Source organism: Anolis carolinensis, chromosome 1 (assembly GCF_035594765.1).
Source record: "Anolis carolinensis isolate JA03-04 chromosome 1, rAnoCar3.1.pri, whole genome shotgun sequence".
Taxonomy (NCBI): Eukaryota; Metazoa; Chordata; class Lepidosauria; order Squamata; family Dactyloidae; genus Anolis; species Anolis carolinensis.
This window is the reverse complement of record NC_085841.1, coordinates 91,167,321-91,191,768: the sequence shown is the minus strand read 5'-3', so window position 1 is coordinate 91,191,768 and position 24,448 is coordinate 91,167,321. Positions and strand designations below refer to the sequence as shown.

The window sequence follows — 24,448 nt, the reverse complement described above, 5'->3', positions numbered from 1 at the left end:
CACCTCCTTTGCCAAAGAGTGTTAGGGTTTATACTCAATCATTATAGGTGGCCTATGAGTGTGAAGGCAGCCACAGTCACCACTCAAAGAGCTTTATATATGCTGATGACCTTAGCCTAACAACACAAACAAAAGAGTTTAAAACAGTTGAAAACCAACTTACTAATGCCCTGAAATATCTCTCCAGCTACTACAAAGATAACCACCTGAAGCCTAACCCTGACACAACAAGTGTGTGCTTTCCACCTACTTACTTAGGCGATCCCTCGTAGTTCGAGGATGATGGTTCTCCATTTCTTGGAAGACACCTGTGGTGATTTTTTTTTTTATGTGTGGAGGACGGTGCACGGCCAGTCAACACACAGTCTTCACAGATTGAGGTCCCAGTAGTGATATGATTAACACAACAAGAGTGGCTTCTCAGTCTGTTGCAGCCTTCTTCTGCCTTCACAGCCATTGTAACATGTACCATGTTAACCTCCACCTACTCCGCCGTTGAGGTCTTTGGGTCTTCGGATTGTTCTTGGTCTGGATCCTCTCCTGTCGCCATTCCTGGGAGTGTGTGACTCCCGTGGTTGTGCCCGCAGGTTCATTGGAACACGCAAGCCCCCTCACCACATCAAGGTGACAATCCATCGAGGGGGACTTTCCACCTACATAATTGTGAAGCCAGCAGAAAATTTAAAGTTACCTGGGAAGGCCAAGAGTTTGAACCACCCTAAATATCTCAGCATCACCTTAGATCAAACACTAACATTAAGGAAACATTGTGAACACCAAGCACAAAATTGCTGCACGTAGTAACATCCTGCGGAAACTTACTAACAGTGCATGGGGTGCAGACCCAAAATGAATAAGAACATCAGCCCTGGCCTTGTCTTAGAATCAGAGAGTTGGAAGAGACCTTGTGGGCCATCCAATCCAACCTCTTGCCAAGAAGCAGGAAAATCACATTCAAAGCACCCCTGACAAATGGCCATCCAGCCTCTGTTTCAAAGCCTCCAAAGAAGGAGCTTCCACCACACTCCGGGACAGAGAGTTCCACTGCTGAACAGCTCTCACAGTGAGGAAGTTCTTCCTAATGTTCAGGTGGAATCTTACTGAACTGCTGAGTATGCCTGCCTCGTCTGCCACAAATCTACCCACATGAAGCAGGTGAATACAGTGTTCCCTCGCTACTTCACGGTTCGCTTTTCGCGCCTTCGCTGTTTTGTGGGTTTTTTTGTGGTCCAAGGCACACTCAGAATGCCTTGGACCTTAATGCTATCCAATCAAAAGTGGTATCTATCTATCAAACTAACCAATTAAAAACACAAAGCAACTCGCAGCAGTGCCTGCCTTTTGCACATGCGCTCTCGCCCCACCCCCTCTTTCGGGAAGGCTTCACTGGCTCCCTGGGAATCCTGAGAGTTGCCAGTTTACAGCCTTCTCTGCCAAATTGCTGCCTGCCTCACCAAACTAAAACAACTACAGTGCAGAACGGGCTTGCAAAGTAGAGAAAGGCCACCTAACTACTAAAGTAACGTATACATAATTAAATAAATGTAGTGTCCCTACTTCACAGATTTTCACAGATTGTGGATGATTCTGGAACGTAACCCCTGCAATAAGTGAGGGAACATTGTATAGCACTGAATAAAGCATGTAGAATTGTTCATTTTCATGGTTTCCTCCTTTCTGTTGAAATTGTCCACATGCTTGTGGACTTCAATCGCTTCTTTGTGTAGTCCGACATGGTGGTGGTTGGAGTGGTCCAGCAGTTCTGTGTTCTCAAATATCCTGTGTCCAGGTTGGTTCATCAAGTGCTTTGCTATGGCTGACTTCTCTGCTTGAGTTAGTGCTTTTCATGTTCCTTGATTCGTGTTTGGGCAATTCTATTGCATTTGTTGGTCCCTATTTAGACTTGTCCACATCTGCATGGCATACGGTAGACTCCCTGCGGAGGTGAGAGGATCCCTCTTGTCTTTTTCTAAACGTAGTATTTGTTTGCCCTGCTCTTGACCTTTGCTGAATGTAGCATTTCCTGGATGTTCTTAGTGGGTCTGTAGATGGTTTGTAGGTTGTGTTTCTACATCAGCTTCCCTGTGTGGGCAGTAGTTCGCTTGATATCTGGTAAGAACACTTTTCCACTGGGTGGATCTTTGTCTTTTTGTATATGTTTTTTCCCCCAACATGCTTAAAACTTTATTGAACATGGATTGCACAAACATTTTATTCACTTTAACAAAGGTTGTGACTAAAATTTATTGACAGTGGTTGTATTTTTTCAAGGTAAGTGTCCATTTAACTGAGGATATGGTTTAGACTAATAATCTCGCTTTCTCTTAGTTCCTAACCTGGAGGCCAACCTAGTTGTCGGCTACCGAGGACATGAAGGTGTATATGGTAGACAGACTGGCCCTTCATTGATCACCATTCAGAAACCCTTGGCCAAGGCAAATTCAGCTGCACATTTCTTGACAACAATCATTAAGTGTCCAAGAAAAGCTTCATCAGAATCTTGTGCTTGAGAGAGCTGAGAAATAGGCTTCTTAGGAGTCTTTTTGTATATGTTTTTGTATGTACAGTAAAGTCTCACTTATCCGACCTTCGCTCATCCAACGTTCTGTATTATCCAATGCAGTCTGCCTTTTAGTAGCCAATGTTTTTGTAGTCAATGTTTTCAATACATTACAATGTTTTGGTGCTAAATTCGTAAATACAGTAATTACTACATAACCTTACCGTGTCTTGAACTGATTTTTATTTATTTATTATTTATTTACAGCATTTATATTCCGCCCTTCTCACCCCAAAGGGGACTCAGGGCGGATCACATTACACATATGGACAAACATTCAATGCCTTTTAACATAGAACAAAGACAGACAAACATAGGCTCCGAGCGAGCATCGAACTCATGACTTCATGGTCAGAGTGATTCATTGCAGTGATTCATTGCAGCTGCTCTCCAGCCTGCGCCACAGCCCGAGCCCAAATTCTGTCGATTTGTTGCAAAACATGATGTTTTGTGCTTAATTTGTAAAATCATAACATAATCTGATGTTTAATAGGCTTTTCTTTGATCCCTCATTATTATCCAACATTTTCGGCCGTTCACGTTGGATAAGTGAGACTACTCTATTGAAATACAGTAGAGTCTCACTTATCCAAGTCTCGCTTATCCAAGTCTCTGGATAATCCAAGCCATTTTTGTAGTCATGTTTTCAATATATCGTGATATTTTGGTGCTAAATTCGTAAATACAGTCATTACAACATAACAGTACTGAGTATTGAACTACTTTTTCTGTCAAATTTGTTGTATAACATGAAGTTTTGATGCTTAATTTGTAAAATCATAACCTAATTTGATGTTTAATAGGCTTTTCCTTAATCCCTCCTTATTATCCAAGGTATTCGCTTATACAAGCTTCTGCCGGCCCGTTTAGCTTGGATAAGTGAGACTCTATTGTACTTTCGGCAGGAAATAAATGTGAAGGCGGCTGAGGAGGGAGCGTCCCGGCAGGTGGCGCTGTTGCGCGCGAAGACGCCTCTGCGTCTGCGGCCGAGCGGGAGCGAACGAGCGAAGGCGGCCGGTTGGAGCGGCGGCTCAGGAGCCTCCTTTGGCGGCGGAGTGGAAGCGGGCAGCCGGCGTTCTCTTCCCAAGAGGAGGACTCGGAGGGCTGCTTGACCCCCGAAATGGAAGCCCAGGCGGAAGGTGAGTCCCGTCCCCCTTCGTCCCGCCCGGCAGCGAGGTTTCCCTGTCTCACAAATCCCTCATTCTGTTAGGCGCGACGGCTTCAAAGTTTCCCAAGGCCCTTTGTGGTTCAAAATCCCCAACCTGCTCATGTGTTTCTCCCTGATGCCTCTGCAGTTCCAGAAGTATTTAATCAAACCCTTTGGGAAACAAATATTCCTTTCAGTGATTTCTTTATTACCCGAAGAAAGTTATAATAATACCTTCAGTTTTCATCTGAATCCAAGGGATAACAGAAAGCGAGGGGAAGGTTAATCCTCCCGCCTCTAATTCTGGCAACGCCTGACCTGTATTTACTCAGAAGTAAGTGCGACATCTTCAATATGTATAGATCAGGAATGGGCAAAGCTGGGCCCTCCCTCCAGGTGTTTTGGACTCCAACTCCCACCATTCCTCACAGCCTCGGGCCCTTTCCTTTTCCCCCTCAGCCGCTTAAGCGGCTGAGGGGGAAAAGGAAGGGGCCTGAGGCTGTGAGGAATGGTGGGAGTTGGAGTCCAAAACACCTGGAGGGAGGGCCCAGCTTTGCCCATGCCTGGTATAGATAGAATAAATCTGATATCCCTTGAGGTATATTCCTATGTTAAACAGGCACCATACAGTCTTGTCCTTATTTGCTAATTAGAAATCCTGGACTCCAGTTATTCCTCCTGTGATTCAGACAGGCTTTGAAAGATGAAGGTATTTCAGATCATGGTATTTCAGATCACTTCAACCTTTGATTTTGTCTTAATGGTTTTTAACTGGGAATTTTTTTTAATATTGTTTATATTTAATCCTGTTTTCATGTTTCGTATATCTGTGGCTATGCTTTTATGTTAAGTCGCTTTGAGTCCCCTGCGAGGGAGATAAAGCAGGGAATAAATAAATAAATAAATATAATAATAATAATGTGTTTTCGAAAGCTTTCGTGGCCGGAATCACTGGGTTGCGGTCAGTTTTCCAGGCTCTATGGCCATGTTCCAGAAGCATTCACTCCTGACGTTTTGCCCACATCTGTGGCAGGCATCTTCAGAGGTTGTGAGGTCTGTTGGAAGGTAAGCAAATGGGGTTTATATACCTGTGGAAGGTATGGGGTGGGAGAAAGGACTCTTGTCTGCCTGAGGCAAGTGTGAATGTTGCAGTTAGTCAGCTTGACTGGCATTAAATAGCCTTGCAGCTTCAAAGCCTGGCTGCTCTCTGCCTAGGGGCATCCTTTGTCGAGAGGTGTTAGCTGGCCCTGATTGTTTCCTGTCTGTAATACCCCTGTTTTCTGAGTGTTGTTTTTTATTTACAGTCCTAATTTTAGAGGTTTTTTTTTAATACTGGTAGCCAGATTTTGTTCATTTTCATAGTTTCCTCCTTTCTGTTGAAATTGTCCATATGCTTTCAGACAACCTGTATACAGCATATTATTTAAGAACACAGAAATGCTTGATCACTCTAACAACCACCATGTCAGACCATACAGAGAAGCCATTGAAATCCACAAGCATGTGGACAATTTCAACAGACAGGGGGAAACCATGAAAATGAACAAAATCTGGCTACCAGTATTAAAATACTCTAAATAGTAAATAAAGAACAACTCTCTGAAAACTGGGGAATTCCAAACAGGAATCAATCAGGGCCAGCTAACACCTCCCAACAAAGGATTCCCCCAGTCAGGAATCAGCCAGGCATTGAAACTGCAAGGCTTTTCAGTGCTAATCAAGGTGATTGATTGAAACTTTCTCACTTGCCTCAGGCAGACAAGAGTTCTTTCTCCCACCCTGGAACTTCCAGATATATAAACCGCATTTACCTAGTCTCCAACAGACCTCAACAACCTCTGAGGATGCCTGCTATAGATGTAGGCAAAATCTCAGGAAAGAATGCTTCTAGAACATGGTCATACAGCCCGGAAAACTCACAGCAACCCACTGTCTGAAATCTGTTTGGAAAACATCCTATTTTATGCACAGATACTAAAAGTACACTTTCCTTTGGAAGTATTTGCAGTTTTCACTGGCTCTGTCTTATCTCTGTCCTCTCTGCCTCTTCCTATGTGACTAACAAGTGAGTTACACCTACCGTGTTTCCCCGAAAATAAGACAGTGTCTTATATTAATTTTTGCTCCCAAAGATGCTCTAGGTCTTATTTTCAGGGGATGTCTTATTTTTCCATGAAGAATTCACATTTATTGTTGAACAAAAAAAATGAACATTTATTATATACTGTACAGTAGTTGTCATCACAAACCAGCATAACCAGACAAACTGAATCCTATCAAGAATTTCTTGTTCCTACCATTATTTCCATGTACAACACTCTATGGTATGTACATTTACTGATCCTGCATGCTGTTCTGTTTGGTGGTCATGCTTCCAAACAAAAGCTTTGTTAGGTCTTACTTTCGGGGGAGGCCTTATATTTAGCAATTCAGCAAAACCTTTACTAGGTCTTATTTTCTGGGGATGTCTTATTGGAGGGGAAACAGGGTATCACCAAAGTTCATTTCTTGATTTTATAGTAATCACTCCTGGATAATGATGTATGTGTTCAATTAAAAGCTCTTTCGGACTTTGGAGATGAAACAGCATTCATAAGATGTTCCCAAGTTTTAGTCCACTAATGATCCTCTGTGCGGTATATAAATAAATGTTTCCATCTAGGTTATCACAGTCTTATCTCTCCAGAGCTTTGCTTGCTGTATAACAGGCTCAGCAATATATAGCAAACTTATCTTTTAAAATTTACTGCACCATAAACCATTTTTCCCGCTTCATTGCTTTATTTGTTTTTGCTGTATTGACCAACAGATAACTTAATTTGCTATGTCTCCTTATACACTTGGTTTATTCCATATGTCATGATTTTCAGATGGAAATGGACAAGCATTAAAATGCTTCTTATTAATAACAGAGTATCCAGTTAGAGTTTTTCCATACAGTGTTTGGCTTTTAATTACCTCTGTCCTCACTGGAAAAAGTAATCCTCTTCTTGTGACTCAGACAATCTCATGTATTTTACATTTTTTTCTTGGCACACAGAATCATTGGAGAATGCTTTTCATGTTGAATTGTTTGTAGAAACATTGCAAATGTAAAAAAAGTAATGTGTTATGAATGGCTTGAAAATTTATTTACATTAGATAATTAGATAAAAGTTTTGAGACACCTTTTCCCCATGATAACCTTTCCAGGGATAGATTTCTCTCACTTCCTGTTGTCTCACCCCTGTTCTTAACTATGAGTCATTTGTAAGTAGGATGCTTGTAACTCAGGGACTGCCTGTATACATTTAGTCCATAGATGGATTGTTTTTTTTTTAAAGGAACACCCCAAAATCTCTCTCAACTGACACAGTAGGAATTAGTTCTCAGAGCTTTTTTGTTTTGTTTTTTAAAATATAAACTGATATCGAGTCCTCAGAAAAATTGAAGAGGTGTTCTTCAGATACATTAACTAATCATTAGTCTCTCTTAATAAATCATGTATCTGGAACCTGATGCCATTTCATAAATCACTGCTTTGTATATGCAGCCAAGTGCAATAGACCCTCTACAAATACATAATATATAGGATCAAAACCTGTTGTGTTTATCTAGACTTCCTTCAAAGATCAGATATAATATTGTACACTGTGTATGCACTCATATGTATATGTTACATTTGGTCAATAGCCCCTGGTGGTGCAATGGTTTAAACCCTTGTGCCGGCTGGACTGCTAGACTGACAGGTCGGCAGTTCAAATCCAGGGAGAGTTGGTGAGCTCCCTCTGTCAGGTCCAGCTCCCCATGCGGAGACATGAGATAAGCCTCCCACAAGGCGGGTAAAACATCAATATCCGGACGTCCCCTGGGCAACGTCTTTTCAGACAGTCAATTCTCTCACACCAGAAGTGACTTGCAGTTTCCCAAGTCGCTTCTGACACGAATAAAAAAATTGGTTCAATGGATGCAGAAATTTCTGTTAGCATGCACATTGTAGAGACATTGCTGGTTGTGGGATTAAAGCCCCTGGATGCACTCTGACACTATAATGAGTGAAGTAATATCAAAGGTGGAGTTCAAGTGTATTAAATGTAATAGACAGAAATAAGTCGGGGACAAATACCCTAAATGCATAATTGTATGCAGCATTTCAAAACATGTAGCCCCCACTGTTTGTTCTCGATAGACATGATTGCTCCATCAACCATTTTCTAAGGTGTTCGTATCCAGTGACAGTTTCCTGTCAAGATATTGTGTCAAATGAATGTATAAGTGCTCCGTCATAAATGGTTTCTTATTGGAGGACTAATGTGTAACTGTGGGAATCCATTATGACTGACCTCGCACATTAACTGCCCTTCTACTCTACATGGCATTTAATTGTTTGGGTCTAAAATGATCAAGGGTTAGAGAATTCAAAGTTCACCATTCTTACAGAGACTTGGTAAAAAGGCTTAGCCTTTAAACCTTATTTTGAGGGATTACCCAGAATACATCTAGTGGCTATGTTGCTAACTGCTTTCTACACGTTGTGAGATATTATGTTAGGCCTATAAAAGTGTATTCAGTGGTTGTTTTGTGTTTGCTCAGAAAAGGTTGTGAGATAAGGAAAACGTGATTACAGTGTTCGACACTTGTGGTGGGAGCAATCATTTTCAAGTAAAAAGCATACACCTTAAACCCTTCATACAGTGCTGAGAAGAAGCTGATTAACTAGATGCTTGTTTAATAATTCTGCCTCAATTGCTGTATTTTTTCTCTCTTTCTCATGTTTTAAAACTTCTAATTTTGTCAATAATATTCATTAATAATATCAGGAAATTATCTTCCAACACAAAATACAAACATTATTACAAATTCTCCAGTATGTAATCTAAATTAACTTGCATGACAATGTCACAAATATCCTTTATAGACTGATAAAAAGGCCTGTTGCACTTAAAGCCCAACTAGATATAATGTAGGCTATCTATGAATAGGTTTCCTTGTTTTTAAAAGTGTTAGATCCCACTGTGAGGCAAGCAGTTTGGAGCAGGAACATGGTGCTGAAGACCATTAATATCCTATTTTGCTCTGATTTACTTTATTCGATAAAACAGAGAAACATAATGAACAGTTGTCAAATGAAAATGTCTGCAACGATAGGATATATGGGTTTTATGTCCCTTGGATATATTGTAAATCCATCACATCTATAGAGCTTTAGCAGCACCTTAGTGTTTTAGAGGGTTCTACAATTGCTGGGTCAACAACTAAAGTGCAAATGAGAAAAATACTCCCCTCAAAATAAGTGTCATTGAAAAACGAGTGGAGCATTATGACTCAAAGTGGCAATCTCTGGACTAGTACTGGATCCTGAGCCATTGGCTGCCAATCCCTGATGAGTTTCCAAGAACAGTTTCCAAGAAAAAGAAGGAAATATTGTATCCAAGAGGCAGAAATTAGGTGCTAGTTCCTTTCACCATAGAAAACAATAATCACCAAACACCCCCCCCCCCCCCAAAAAAAAGTATTCAAGTATACTGCCTTAAAGTATACTATATGGCAGTAATTTGTGAAAAGCCTTTACTCTTAAAAAATCAGGAGATCAGATGAAATCCTCTTGCCAATTTACAATAATATCATTTGCTTTCCTTCTGATCTGGATGCCACTTATTTTGACAGAGTCAAAGATAGTTGCAGACAGGATTACTATCTGGATTTTAGACATGATAGGAACTTGGGTTGCTGTGGTTTCCACAGAACTGAAAAAGGCAGTGGGAAAGCATTGATTCTAGATCAGTATCTACTATAAGACTGAAAGATTGTAACTAGGGCTACCTGTTGATTTGGATGTATGTATGAATGGGATCGCACAAAGGACCATGTTTATAGCCTATGGATTTTCCTGGACTTGGTACTTTTTAAAAAAGGTCCAGAAGGCATTAGTTAGAACTCACGATGCTACTGCTAGTGGTGATGGATGGTAAGTGGTTCATCCTTCCTATTTCTATATCACATTGATTCATTGATACAATTTTTGTCTCATTTTACTTTGAGACATCACCATAATTAGACATCCTTTTGTAATAATTGTATGAATTTTATAATGGTCTAATTTAGGATTAATAAGCAATTGCAAATGCTCTCTTTTTCCTAATGATCACAGTGATTATACTATATGTAGCTGCAATACTGTCATGGGTTTTCTATCAGACATTAATGAGTTGACTCTCAGTGTAGGTTGCCCTGAGGGCAAAGGGGTGGTGATAGCAAATGATGTACTACGGCTGATGTGTCTCCATGGGAGTTAAGAAGGCCTAGGCTTAGCTGATCCTCAGAAGAGATCTCATCTAGATTCTGTCTGCCAGCCAGGGAGAAAGGTCACAGTATCTCTACATGAAGAGTACACATTGAAGTTTGTATGAGACTGGAAAAAATACTAATCTATGATATTGTCTCTGAGCTTGGCCTCAGTAAGCATTTTATAGTGTTGGTTGTTTTCTTTACCCCTTTCAACAAATCTGACCAAGAAAAACGTATGGTGAGGCTGTCTTTGTATTGCCAAGATAATGATGACTGTGGTGGTGGTGGTGGTGATGATGATGATGATGATAAAAAACTTTATTTGTTTTCTGCCCTATCTCCCCGAGTAGACTCAGGATGGATATACAACAAATAAAGATGTCATCGGGTTGTTGTGCATTTTCCGGGCTGTATGGCCATGTTCCAGAAGCATTCTCTCCTGACGATTCGCCCACATCTGCCCTCCAACAGACAAGAGTTCTTTCTCCCATCCTGGACCTTCCACAGATATATAAACCTCCCTTGCTTGGTTTTCCAATATACCTCACAATCTCTGAGGATGCCTGCCATATGTGGGCGAAACGTCAGGAGAGAATGCTTCTGGAACATGGCCATATAGCCCGGAAAATGCACAACAACATAGTTATTCCAGCCATGAAAGCCTTTGACAACACAAAGATACCATCTTTGTAAAACTTCAGTATAGGAAAAAGAGATTTTTGACTATGAATTTGAGTGTTTCAGGTATATGTATTGATGAATACAAATATTTTTTAAAGTTAATAAGACTCCTTTTAGAGGAAATTGACTGAATAGAATAGCTGTTTGTCAACAGATTTTCTTTTCTTAATTAGAAACTTACTCATTTTAGTTGTAAGTATTGCAAGTCAGTCAATAAATTGTGCAAATCACAAAAGTTATAATTGAACAGCACCAGCACTCCACTTCTGTAGTGATTAAAACTCCATGGGTGTTTTGATTGTGCGATTCGGCCTGGCTGAAGGGGGTTGGATTAGGTGCTCTTTGGTGGTCTCTTCCAACTGGAGTGAGGTATAGGCTGTCAGGAAATCCAGTGGAGTCTCATTCTCTGGAGGGTTTTGAACTGATTCCTAATGGCTGTCTGTTGGGAGGGCTTTGGCTGTGTCTTCCTGCCTGCCTGAAGGGGTTGGACTAGATGCCCATGGGGGTCCCTTTCCTTCCTTTTGTTCATTGTCAGATGTTTTTCTCAACATTTCTTACTTCTGTTTCTGTCATGCCTTTTCCCTAGTTTAGGATTCAATGTGACTTTCAGCAAGTTAAAAATGCATTATTTAAATTAAAACCAGATTAACATATATTGTATTAAGACATTAGACAAACACACATAATAATTAACAGGATCCAGCAGAGTATTTAGATGAGACAGGCCTATGCAGTCACTCATCAAATGTCTGTCAAGATAGATAAGTCTTTACTTGTCTGCAAAAAGAATGCAGGAAGGGTGTATTTGTAGTATCAAAATTTCAACATACGTTTGTGCTATGAATTCGATTTTTCTTTCCTCTTTGCTGTGAATATGTCCTAAATCTGAGTAAAATTTCCTTGATATGGGTATAGCTGAAATTTTGATTGCCCCTTCTTATTAATGAAAGGACAAGCAGTCTAATGCAGATCATTTTTCTATCTTTTAAAGTGTAATTATTGACAATCCAACATTCGTTTTTTTTAACATTTCGCTTTTTATTAGCTCATTTCCTCTTATTCAGAAAACTAATGATATTTATCTCTTCCAACAACAACAAATATATAACTTTTGTGGACAGTAGCTCGTTTAAGTTAATTTAGAATGGTTAAAATCTCTACATTTATTTGAGCCATTGTTGAGAACTAATTTTTGCATCCTTAATGCCCGAATCAAATAAAATTGTATAGCCCTGAAAAAGAATATTTTCAGTAACATTATGAAATGTTCCTCAACTGGCACAACATTACTCTCGCACTGAATCAACAAAGTGGTGGCAATTTGCTTCTAAAAATCTATTGACATCAAATATTAGTTTTAGCAGCGGGCACGAAGTATAATAAACCTGTGCATTCCCTATAAAGAAATGAAATGGTGTAATTGGCCTCAGTATGCATTGCTAAAGGGTGGCATTTTGACTAAAACATTGAAAAGAATGTGAGCGGATTTAGTATTTAGCAACTCCCCATAACAGATGTATTGTTTGGAAATTGGAGGTGTTCCCTGCTTCCAACCAGGTTTCTTTGTTGTTTCTTGTTATTTCTTTGTTCCATTTAAGTTTTTGTAAGGTCTGTATTAATTAGGTGCTGAAGGTGGTTCCGTGTGATAAAGAAAAGTGTAAAGTTAGATATGGCAACAAGGGAAGAACTTGTGTTAGCTGGGTCAGCCTGTGCTGTTCTGCACAGAGAACCTGGATTTGATATTTTACAGAATGTTTGCGATTCACGAATCATTATAATGTATCTAGAACCTCTAATGGCTTTTTAGAAATACAGTAGAGCCTTGCTTATCCAACATAAATGGGCTGGCAGAAAGTTGGATAAGCGAAAATGTTGGATAATAAGGAGGGATTAGGGGAAATCCTATTAAACATTATGCTTTTACAAATTAAGCACCAAGACATCTTTTTTTTTTTACAACAAATCGACTGAAAAAGCAGTTCAATACATGGTAACATTATGTGGCAATTACTGTATTTACAAATTTAGCACCAAAACATCGCAATGTATTGAAAACATTGATTACAAAAACATTGACTACTAAAAAATTGACTACAAATAAAGATAGAATTGCATAAAATGACATTGTTGGAAGTTAAATCTGTAAAAGGTTCAGTCCTTGCTGCCTAAAGAAACAACTGTGGATACGGGCGAGAGGCAGACTGTGTTGGATAATGCAGAACGTTGGATAATCAAAGGTTGGTTAAGCGAGATTCTACTGTATATGCAAAATATCTCTTACAAAACCTTATTTACATTCAAGATTATGTTTTTTGGTATACCACATTCTGGCTTTAGAGAATCATACCAAAAAAGAGGTGGGGTTAATATAAGTGTAAGCCAGGGGTTCTCAAACTTTTTCAGCTGCGAAGCCCTTTTTGAAGTGAAAGTTTCTCATGGAGCCCCAAGAAATGTTTATATATTATATTGCTAGCTGTGCCCGGCCACGCGTTGCTGTGGCGAAGTATTGTGGTATGGGAGATAAAGTATTGAGGAATTGGTGGTAGTTAAGGTAAAGGGTAAAGGTTTTCCCTTGACGTTAAGTCCAGTCATGTCTGACTCTGGGGGTTGGTACTCATCTCCATTTCTAAGCCGAAGAGCCGGCGTTGTCCGTAGACTCCTCCAAGGTCATGTGGGATGACTGCATGGAGCGGCGTTACCTTCCCACCGGAGCAGTACCTATTGATGCACTCACATTTGCATGTTTTTGAACTTCTGGGTTGGCAGAAGCTGGGGCTAACAGTGGGGGCTCTCTCCGCTCCCCCAATTCAAACCTGCGGCCTTTCGGTCCGGAAGTTCAGCAGCTCAGCGCTTTAACACGCTGCGCCATCAGGGGATATTGTTTCCTAAAGGTTGTGAATATACAATATTTCTGATTGGTTTTTTTTGTCTGTTGGAGGCAAGTATGAATGCTGCAATTAGGCAAAATGATAAGGATGTAATGGCCTTGCAGCTTTAAAGCCTGGCTGTTTCCTCCCTGAGTGAATTTTTTGTTGGGAGGTGTTAGCTGGCCCTGATTGTTTCCTGTCTGGAATTCCCTTGTTTTCAGAGTGGTGTTGTTTGCGATATTTTATGTGCTTCTACTGTCTGTGGCCCTGAGAAAACAGAGGATTTGCCAGACTTTGATGATGGGAATACTTTGTTGGGAGGTGTTAGCTGGCCCTGATTGTTTCCTGTGTGGAATTCCCCTGTTTATTTACTGTCCTGGTTTTAGAGATTATATTGTTCTGCATTATTCTATCCCAGTAATTATTTCATATTAAAGTAGAATCTCACTTATCCAAGATTCGCTTATACAATGTTCTGGATTATCCAACGCAGTCTGCCTTTTCATAATCAATGTTTTTGTAGTCAGTGTTTTAAATTCATTGTGATATTTTAGTGGTAAATTTGTAAATACAGTACAGTAGAGTCTCACTTATCCAACATATACGGGCCGGCAGAACGTTGGATAAGCGAATATGTTGGATAATAAGGAGGGATTAAGGATAACCCTATTAAACATCAAATTAAATTATGATTTTACAAATTAAGCACAAAACATCATGTTAGACAACAAATTTGGTAGAAAAAGTAGTTCAATACACTACTATGTAGTAATTACTGTATTTATGAATTTAGCACCAAAATATCAATGAAAGCATTGACTACAAAAATGCGTTGGATAATCCAGATCATTGGATAAGCGAGTGTTGGATAAGTGAGACTCTACTGTAATTACTACATAGAATTACTGCACATGGAACTATTTTTTCTGTCAAATTCGTTGTATAATATGATGTTTTGGTGCTTAATTTGTTTAATCGGCTTTTCCTGAATCCCTTCTTTTTATCCAACATATTCACTTATCCTGCTGGCCTGTTTATGTTGGATAAGTGAGAGAGAGTCTACTGTATATTGATGATCTTATATTATCTGCTTAGAAGTGGATTATATGAGGCCTTTCTTCACAGCTGTATAAAATGCACACTGAAGTGGATTATATGGTAGTGTGGAGTCAGGATAATCCAGTGCAAAGCAGATAATATAAGATTCTAAATGGGTAATATAGCTGTGTGGAAGGGCCTTGAGTCTACACTGCCATATAATCCAGTGCAAATTAGATAATCTGTGGAAGAAGCCTAAATTAGGCCTAAATCTGCCTGTCCCCTAACTGAACCCTGGCTGTCTCTTTGCTGACAGGCTGGTTGCTAGGCGACCAAGTGGGCAGAGATTAGCCCTCTAAACTGGCAGCAATTGGATTAAAAAAATTATTGTTCTCCCTCTAATTAGGACTTTATTTTTCTTTTCTTTTTGTTGTATCAACCTGGAGGCATGGATGATGGGTTGTGTTGTCAAATTTTGAGGTTGGGGGGCCTGTAGTTTTATTGTTTTGTGAGTCGCCGTGATGCCATCACTCTTTTATATATATAGATATATGACATTATATATAATGTATACATATCAGGAATGGGCAAGCATTTGGATACAGGGGTCACATTGAATTTTAAAATTTGACAGATGGACTGGGCCAGAAGCAAATGGATGGAGAGTATTTGTGTGAACTAACTGAAAAAACCATGAACAAATTTATATGTACATAACTTGTTTGTAATGCCAAAAAAGGAAAGAAAGAAAGAAGTAACTTAAAATTAAGAACTTCAATTGGCCTGACTTCAAGGATTTGACAAGCTTTGAACTCCATTAAGTATTTATTGAAATACATCTTTCCTATCTTATATCAAAAGATCTTAGGGCAAAGTACAAGTAAAATCTTTCTAAATTGAAACAATTTTTAAAATAAATATCACAGTAGAGTCTGGCTTATCTAACATAAATGGGCTATTAGAATGTTGGATAAGCGAAAATGTTGAATAATAAGGGGTTAAGGAAAAACTGCGCGTTGCTGAAAAACAACTGTTTTTCTAGCCAGCAACGCGCAGCGGGCCTCTCCAAGTCGGGTGCTTGCCGAGGGGATGAGACTTTCCCTCCCGGCAAGCACCCGGCACTTGAAAGGATCTTCTGCACATTGCTGCATAGAAAAACAGCTGTTTCTCAACAAATAACAGCAGGCCTCTCCAAGCACCGGGTGTCCACTGGGAGGAGCGAGATGTGGCCGGCGCGTCAGATAATACGGAGTGTCAGATAAGCGGAAGTCAGATAACAGAGACTCTACTGTATGTGTAGAATAGAGTGAAAGCATATGGAATACAATTAACAAGTTAAAGCGTGTTTAAAAGATTAAAGTTTTTTCAAAAGCATTTGCTAGCATTTTGAGATAAATGAGTGAAGCGCAAAGGCTCGTTTTCAGCTTTGGTCTGCTTCAGACAGTGTTCAGATGAAAACTTTGAATAGACATCAGCGTAATCAATTCAAATGTGTTTACAAACAAGTTCAGCTCACAAATCAACATGAACAATGCATTCCCTCTCTGTTGAATGGACATAAGATTGTGTTGCAAGATAAGCATACCAAAGTTTGTGACTGGATCTATGAGTACACTGACATATAATGCAGTCTGAACTGCATTATATGAACAGCATAGATCTATATAATGCAATTCAGTGCAAGTTAAAACTGCATTATATAAGTCTACACTGACTATAATGCAGTTCAGGTTAGCAGGGGCTTCCAATGTTTCAAAGTATAATTTGCTAAAAGATTAGAAATGTATTACCTAATGTCTGTTTCCCCTTGTTTGCAGATTTCAATTGAAAGGCTGTTAGGTTTTTTTCCTTCAATGCTGTATTTTTTTAAGTGTAAGAATAAAAATAAACAAAAATATAGCCCACATTATTCTAGCACATTTGTTTTATTTCTTCAGTTTTGCAGGCAGGGAATTAACCTTGACTCCTGTAAACTTAAATGGAATGAGTAATGCAGCAATGCATTTACCATTATTTATCTATTCAAACCGAAAACTAATTTAAAAATTGTGAAAAGCTACATTTTGCAATTATATCTGCATATATCATGAAAAATTAAATAACAAATAACAAATTAAATCATAAATATGAGCAATAAATTTATTATTTGATGCATTGCATAATTTTACTTCAGATATAAAGTATTTAAAAGGGAAGAGACTAAACAGAAAGGAGTTTCCTGGTACAAGCTTAACTTTCTTCACATTTAGGGGTGGAAAGACAGTGATTCTGCTAATCTTTTGTTTAAACCAGGCCAAGTTGGTGTCCTAATATTAGCCCACACAAAAGTCAATACACAGAAGATACTATGCTTCTTTTTAACATCATACTTCCCTTTTTCATACATATTGGAAAGGTTAATGAAAAAAGTCTGGTCTGTCCATGTTCTATCCAAGAAACATTGCGTGCGAGTACACATTGATACTTCTATGATTCTTTCACTAAATGTTTTCCCAAATTCATTATATGTATACTGAGCCAGTAATTTGAAAAGGTGTTTGTGAAAATAAAAGCAAATAATTTCATACTATGAAGGATATGTGAAAATCCTGTCTAAGGAGATGGAGACAACATGTGTCAAATTGTTGTTAACTATCATCAAACTGACTTTGATTGATGGCAACCCTGTGAATAGGAGACCTCCATAACTGAGTCTACATTGGGACTATATCCCAGCTCCACTGCATACTATCCCTGTCCCTGTTTGACCCACACACCCTGGTTTACATACTGAGTTCAGTATGTACATACATACTGAGTTCAGTTTGGAAAGCCACAAAGCTGCCCCCCTCCAAATTGTTTGGTCCCTTCAATGATTTTTTTTTATTCTGTGCACATATTTGTCATATAGGTTTATGTCTGGCCAAAGACTACAGTAGTTGCTGGGGTTTTTTTTAAATAGTCTTTGTTTTCCCTTCATTCCAATTGCCCATGTGAGCCTCTACAAAGTGAAGCTGGTAGAGAAGGGGGAAGTAAAATGCTGACCTGCAAATGTGCCCATATACAAACACCGAATCCAACATAAAAAGGAGGGGAAAGAAAAAGCAATTCAGTCAGGAGAGCTGGATTTTTTTGGTGTAACAATCACGTGACCTGATGACCACTCCTAACCCTTAGTAAATTGGATGTTTTTTTAGATTGCTTTAAAGCCTTAAGGCATTAACATGAAGTGGTTTTGTATCGAAAGCAGCGGAATATTGTATGTTCCAACAGGACTGAGATCTCAGTAAATTTAACGTATTAGATTCAGCAGGGGCCACCCTATCATTAACAGCCTACTCAGGTCTTGCAGACTCAGGGCTGTAACTTCCTTGAGTCCATCAATCTGTAAAGTGATTCTCCTTTTTCTGATTGCCTCCTACTTTATCAAGCATTCTTGTCTTTTCTTGTGATTTATGTCTTCTCACAATATGTCCAATGCACAACAGTCTCAGCTTAGTCATTTTGGCTTCTAGTGAAAGTTTTGTCTTGATTTGCTCTAGGACTCGTTGATTTGCCATCTTATCAATCCACACTGTCTGTAGAACTCTTCTCCAGTACTGCATGTCAAACAAATTGATTTTCTTCCTATCAGCTTTTTTTTTTTACTGTTCAGCCATAATAATATTTAATAAAATGGAAAATAGGATAGCATGGATACTCCCAATTCTAGTATTCAGTTATATATCTTTACACTTCAGGATTTTATCTACTTCCTTCACATGTCCTGTCATGTCCTAGTCTTCTGATTTCTTGATTGCAATTTGCATTTTCCAGCAGTGGAGGAGAAAACATTATGTAGTGACTTACTCCTCCTCATCTCTGGTAAGCAGCAAACAGGGGGCAAAGCCATGTGCTCCTCAGGTCTCCTTTTTCCACTGCAGGGAACACAGACTACCTGGAGGGCCTGGTGCATCCTAATGGGAATGGTAGGGCTTCCTCCTTTGGATTGGTAGCCAGGCTTCTGGGAGTTAAAGTCCAAAACACTTGGAGCACTAGACTTTTGGGAGTCACTACTTCAGTGTCCTGAGCCAAGTGTGGACAGGGAAAGGGGCAATGGGATTCAATGCTTGTTGCTGAGTATGGCTCAATGCAATCAAATCCTAGGAGTCTTAGTTGAAACGAGGTGACATCGTTGAAGAGGTCCTGTCTTCATTCCACCTACAGTTAAATTGAGGTGACTGGAAATATATGAAGAATGGCTTCACACCGGATGGATAGTGTGTGTGTGTGTGTGTGTGTGTGTGTGTAAGACATTCCTTATAATGCAAGGGTCCCATGGAGTACAGATCTTTCAGAAGAAGGTTGAGCTGTTTGTGTTTTATGGTCACTTTCTTCCCTTTCCAGGACTGGTGCCTCCTTGGTGAATACTTTAAGGCAGAACTTTCTAAACTTGTGCACCTTGTGAACATATGAGAAACTTTTGAGTCTATGTGAAATAAATAATCAATTTTAAAATATATAAATGAAAGGTTTTCATTAGCTATATTGTATCCCTATACATTTCATTATTACAATTTATGTATGGGTTTGTATATTTGATAAGGGATTAGTTTAACTTCTGATTTATTAGTAAAACTGAATTACAGTGTTGCAAAATGATAGGGTAAAGGTAAAAGTTTTCTCCTGACTTTAAGTCTAGTCGTGTCCAACTCTGGGGGTTATGCTCATCTACATTTCTAAGCCGAAGAGCCGACGTTGTCCGTAGACACCTCCAAGGTCATGTGGCCGGCATGACTGCATGGAGTGCCGTTACCTTCCTGCCGAAGCTGTGCCTATTGATCTACTCACATTTGCATGTTTTCAAACTGCTAGGTTGGCAGAAGCGGAGCTAACAGTGGGAGTTCACTCCGCTCCCCAGATTCGAACCTCCAACCTTTTGGTCAGCAAGATCAGCAACTCAACAGTTTAACCCAGTGCACCATCAGGGGCAAAATGATACATGTCTAAAAAGTGTACCACTAACATGAAATGTTTGAAAAGTTCTTCACTAGAGCGCTCAGTTCTTGTCCCTGCTCTGAGTAGGCTATGTCTAAACCTCTCTTGTTGCCCATTAATTCTTCTTTCTTCATTTATTCTTCTTCTTGACTTCTGTCTTTAAAAAATGTTCAGTTGTAAGCCTACATTTGCACTTCCTTTCATGACCTTCTTCAATAATTAGTTCATTTTTTCTATTTTCTGCTAATAATGTATTATCAGTATATTGTATATTAAATTGTTGATGTTCCTTCCTCCAATTTCCATACCTCTTTCCTTCAAGTTTAATCTTGTTTTGAGGACAGTATGTAAATTTAACAGGGTGATAAAATCCAGCCTTTCCAGATTCCTTTTCTAATCGGAAGCCATGCTGTTTCTCTGTATTCTATCCCAACTGTGACCTTCTGTTCTGAGTACAGGTTACACATCGGGTCAATAAAATATTGCGGCACACCCATTTCTTTAGTAGTGTTTCATTGATCTATGATCTATAAAGCACAGGCTGATTTTCTTTCAATTTTTTTGGTACACTCTATTATCAAATGTATGTTTGCCACATGATCCCTAGTGCTTCATCCTGAGTCAGCTTGAACACCTGGCATTTCTCATTCCATATATGTTAAAAAAGTTTTTCTTGTTGAATTTTAGGCATCGCTTTCCTTGCATAGGAGATGAAAGTAGTGGTTCTGTGATTATTTGCAATACCTGGTGTCCCCTTTCCTGTGAATTGAAATGTATGTTCAGTGTTTCCAATCTGTGTACCATTGTTTGTTGGCTGATTTTAGTTAGAACTAAAGTAGATTCTGTTTCTATAGTTTGAAGCAATTTGTCTGCTATCTGTTCCTGGTGAATTTTCTCTCTCAAGTGCTCTGAGTTCACCTTTCACTTCACTTTCTAAAACTAGAGGTCATCTTTAAATGGTTGACCCTTGAATTAATCTTTCATCCTTTCGTCTTCTTTATATAATTCTTCAGTGTATTGTTTCCACTGCATTTTTATTTCTACTTGGTTATGTAATGTATTGCCTTGCGGATGCAATACCATCTTGGCTTCAATCTCCCTTCGATTCAGATGATGTGGAAGATCTTTTTGTTGTTTGCTGGATAATATGTTTGCATCGAACAAACTGTTGGTCTTGTAAAATTCAATCCAATTGCCTCATTTAGCCACTGGGTCTGTTTGACCCCAGTATCTCACTGAGTGCCGCCTGACCTAGTAGTCTCCAGGCGCTATCCTTTGTTTCATTTTAAATTGTCTAATTGGGTTTCTTGGTGAAAGATATTCAAAGGCGGTTTTATGCCTCCTTTTGTACAATATTGACAAGTGTTAGCAGTGGTGTTACTGCCATTGTCTCTGAAAGATCCTCTGCCAGCATCACCCTTCACTACTGTAGCTGCCCATTAACTGTTCGTCATTTTAGCCTGGCTTCTCTGTAAAAGCCTGACATGGGAAAACCTACAGCAGCATTGTGGGTCTTCAGCCTAGTCTCTTATGTTTTTGAGGTACACAGACTCACCACCCCAGAAATGTAGTCAGGTAGGAAAGGACACTTAGATAGTCAGGTGTAATTATTACATGTTTCAGTGTAGGCTGCAAACACATACCACATATCAAGTTTGTAGAGATTTGGGTTTTGTCTGTTTTGGGATTTCACTGCAATTTGGTGTTGTGTTCTTATTGGTAGTGTCATGGACAATAACTAATTACTCTCTATTTCACTTGGCAATGATTTTCCAAGATTTCAGGCAGAGGTATTGCCATCCCTGTAGCCTTGGAGATCATAGGGATTGTGTCTCGTTCCTTAAGTTTGCATAGTATTTGCTTTGCTGCTAAGCCCTATGCTCCTCCTTGTTAAGAGTCCAAGTAATTATTTTTTAAAGCTTTCAAAGGATTTATAAAAGGCAGAGAGAATTCCAAACCAGCTTAGTTGCTTTATTAAAAGTGGAAAGTGTATTGGAAATCTTTGCATTCTTTTTTTCTGCACATTGATTTATCCCAACTTTCATTGTCTTTTAATTCCAAAGGTCTGTTGCAAAGACAAGTATTACATGAAGCAGATGAAGACATGGTCACCGATGTTGATTTTACCAGTATGATTTCTGAGGAAGAACGAGAAGAGTTAAAAATAGAACTTGAAAAGGTAATATTCATTAATCTTCTTGATATATCATTTCAAGATCTGATTCAGGAAAATATTTCTAAGACCAAAATTCTCTATTCTGAAGCACCTATTGCTTGTAAAAATGAATGGGGGGTATTGAAATTTCCTATACATTACAGTAGAGTCTTTTGACACTATCATGACTTTAACATTTACAAAATGGTACCCACATGGGGTGAACAAGGTTCAATTTTCCTGATTTAAAAGAAACCGGAGACAGGGAAGTAGGTGCCCAAATACTCCTTATAATGAGTGTTTCCTTAAACAGGCATAATCTTGCACACAGACTGATGGACTGAGAAGAGAATGAATGTAACATGGTGCATAGTTTGTTGGGCAGCTTAGGAAACTATGTCCTAGAAAAATGAATTACACTTCTATTTCCGGGCAAATTTATTTGTTTAATTTTTCCACTTGACATTTGTTTCAGGGACAAAATGGGGGAAATTCTATGTTTGTTTCTCTGAGTTTTTGGGAGAGGGAGCTTGAATATAAATGTGATAAACAGAATAATTTTGAATCTCTTCAGCTTAGTTTTACAAGCAAAACAGTTTTTGTTAATATACTTGAAAAACAGTCCTATTTAGTTTGCCTATTTGCATGTCACATCTCCCTCTCAACCTCTCCTTGAGAAAGTACCGAAGAGCAGGAACATAGAATTTGATGTTTAACTGGACAAGTCTTCTTCCCAAATCTAGCATTCTTCTTGATGTGAATAGAGGTTAAGGCCCCCATCCTCGAGGCACATACCACAATACTGAGTGTTATTAAGTTATAACTGTTGTAGAATCTAGGTCAGCTCTTGTTCTAAATTGTTCACAACATTCAAGTAGCATATAAATACACTGTAGAAAGGAAATGCATTGGGGATTTGTATTTAGAAATGCCTGGAAATTTTCAGAAATTACACTTTTGCAAAGCTATAATGAATTCATGTTTGCTTAGAGTAGCTTCAGTGCTTCCAATGGGAGTTCCTTGTCTTCTAGTTTTTGGTACCTTTGAAAATATCTATGTGTGTCATAAAATCCTTGGAATAGATTCATTCCCATTTCAAGAGTATCCTAAAAGCCAGAATTGTGTCTATTCCCATAATTGGGAAGCCATCACTTCCAGATTAACTGTTATAAGCTTTATATTTTCAAAATTTCATATAATCACAATTTCATTATTATTTTGAGTTGATAATTTGTAAATTGCACAAATATTGTGAAGGTTTTGCAGATATTTATGAATATATTGTATGTATTAGAATGATGACCACTGACAGTAGACCATTTTCTTTTGTATATATGGCTGGTTTTTTAAAAGCTATTTCTGGGCATTTCTGTGGAGAATCTTTTGAAAAACTATTATTCATATGTAAAAATGGCAAGCAGTGGCCTAATGATAGTGAAATTGCTCACAGTGGGCTGCATCAATATCATCCCAGTTTATTGAAATTAGTGGAACTGACATAGGTGATGATGGCTAGAAAGTCCCATCCAATTCCCTCAGTTTGCTCTAGTTGAGACTAATAGTGCATTCAGCCATACAGTATATGTGTATGCCAAATTGGCCTTGCTGGATGATTCTTTGTAGGAAATTTATTTTACTTCGAAACATTAATATATTGGAATATTGTGATAAAGAGAACTGCAGTTTGAGCAGTCAGAATTTTAATTGTTTATAATCCTCTAGCCATTTATCTAATAGGACAGAAATAAGACATCTTAAAAAGATAAACCAGTTCTGATTAGGTTTTCTGAAGTCAGTGAAGGCATATTGCTCAATTAGGTACCCAGCTAGATCCTTTCCCCCTTTTATTTATAATATTTTTCTTTACCAGAACAAATTGGGGGCTCTCTTTAACTTGTTTTATTCTAAAAACAGCACAGAAAATACAGGCTTCCCCTTGTTGGTTTGCTTCTTGCTAAGACGCATTCTTCTAGCTCTGCAGGCTAGCAGAAGCTAGTTTTCTACCGTTAATGCAGACAGCCTCTCTTAAAGAGCAAGATTATTTCCAGGCCATCTGCTCACGACACTTCAGTATGGAGATCTTTACACATAGCAGAACTTACCAGATCACAAAGTGGGGATCTTCCATTGAAGCCACTATGGATAATAAATACATAAACACATTGGCAAACATATTGCTTCAGTGTCTGCCACAATTTTAATTTATCAGATAATCCTAAATTTTCATACTTTTAAATAAACTGTTATGGAAAAATTTGCACTAGGATATTCAGCAGCATCAATGTCCTTGTGTAGGTTTTTTTTTTAAAAAACACACACAATATTTTGTATTTGATGAGACAATAATTACATTATTGGCATGCCCTTTCATATGGTTAATTGCTGGTATTTAACATCTGCACTCATATTATTCACCCTCATGCTGCTTTTTTTTTTAAAAAAAACCTGCAACTGGCAATTAATTAACAGCAATCATAATGCACATAAATATGCCATATTTCTAAGTATTTTTGCAATACCACAAATGTCGTGTTCCAAGCAGTAAATTAATTGCAAGTACAGGTTGAATATTTTATTTTCTTTATTAACTTTATTTATATCCCACCTTTCACCTTACATGGATTCAAGGCAGCTATTCTATATCCAATATGCCTGGGACTAGAAGTGTTTTAGATTTTAGATTTTTGGGGGATTTTGGAATATGTATATTTGCATATATGTACACAATGAGATATCTAGCAATGAGACCCAGGTCTAAAAACAAAATTAATTTATAT

General features: G+C 38.6%; 2 protein-coding genes across 5 annotated transcripts in view; one reads left to right on the top strand and one right to left on the bottom strand.

Annotated features, from left to right (window-relative positions):
* Nucleotides 1-3,532: 3,532 nt before the first annotated feature.
* Nucleotides 3,533-24,448, top strand: part of tpd52l1 (TPD52 like 1) — a 40,494-nt gene continuing 19,578 nt past the window's right edge. For 2 of the 4 annotated variants that reach the window (XM_008119922.3, XM_008119916.3), the window contains exons 1-2: nt 3,534-3,699; nt 21,580-21,695. In XM_008119922.3, the coding sequence (XP_008118129.1) occupies nt 3,681-3,699; nt 21,580-21,695 (135 nt within the window). In that variant the 5' untranslated portion in view covers nt 3,534-3,680. Of the gene's footprint in view, nt 3,700-21,579; nt 21,696-24,448 lie in introns of all 4 variants that reach the window. The other 2 variants (XM_062979075.1, XM_008119910.3) reach the window with 2 other exon arrangements.
* Nucleotides 21,467-24,448, bottom strand: part of hddc2 (HD domain containing 2) — a 37,962-nt gene continuing 34,980 nt past the window's right edge. Inside the window, exons 6-7 of the mRNA XM_062979085.1 lie at nt 23,774-23,807; nt 21,467-21,654 (exon numbers count right to left, since the gene is read on the bottom strand). Coding sequence (XP_062835155.1) covers nt 21,654; nt 23,774-23,807 — 35 coding nt within the window. The 3' untranslated portion in view covers nt 21,467-21,653. The remainder of the gene's footprint in view (nt 21,655-23,773; nt 23,808-24,448) is intronic.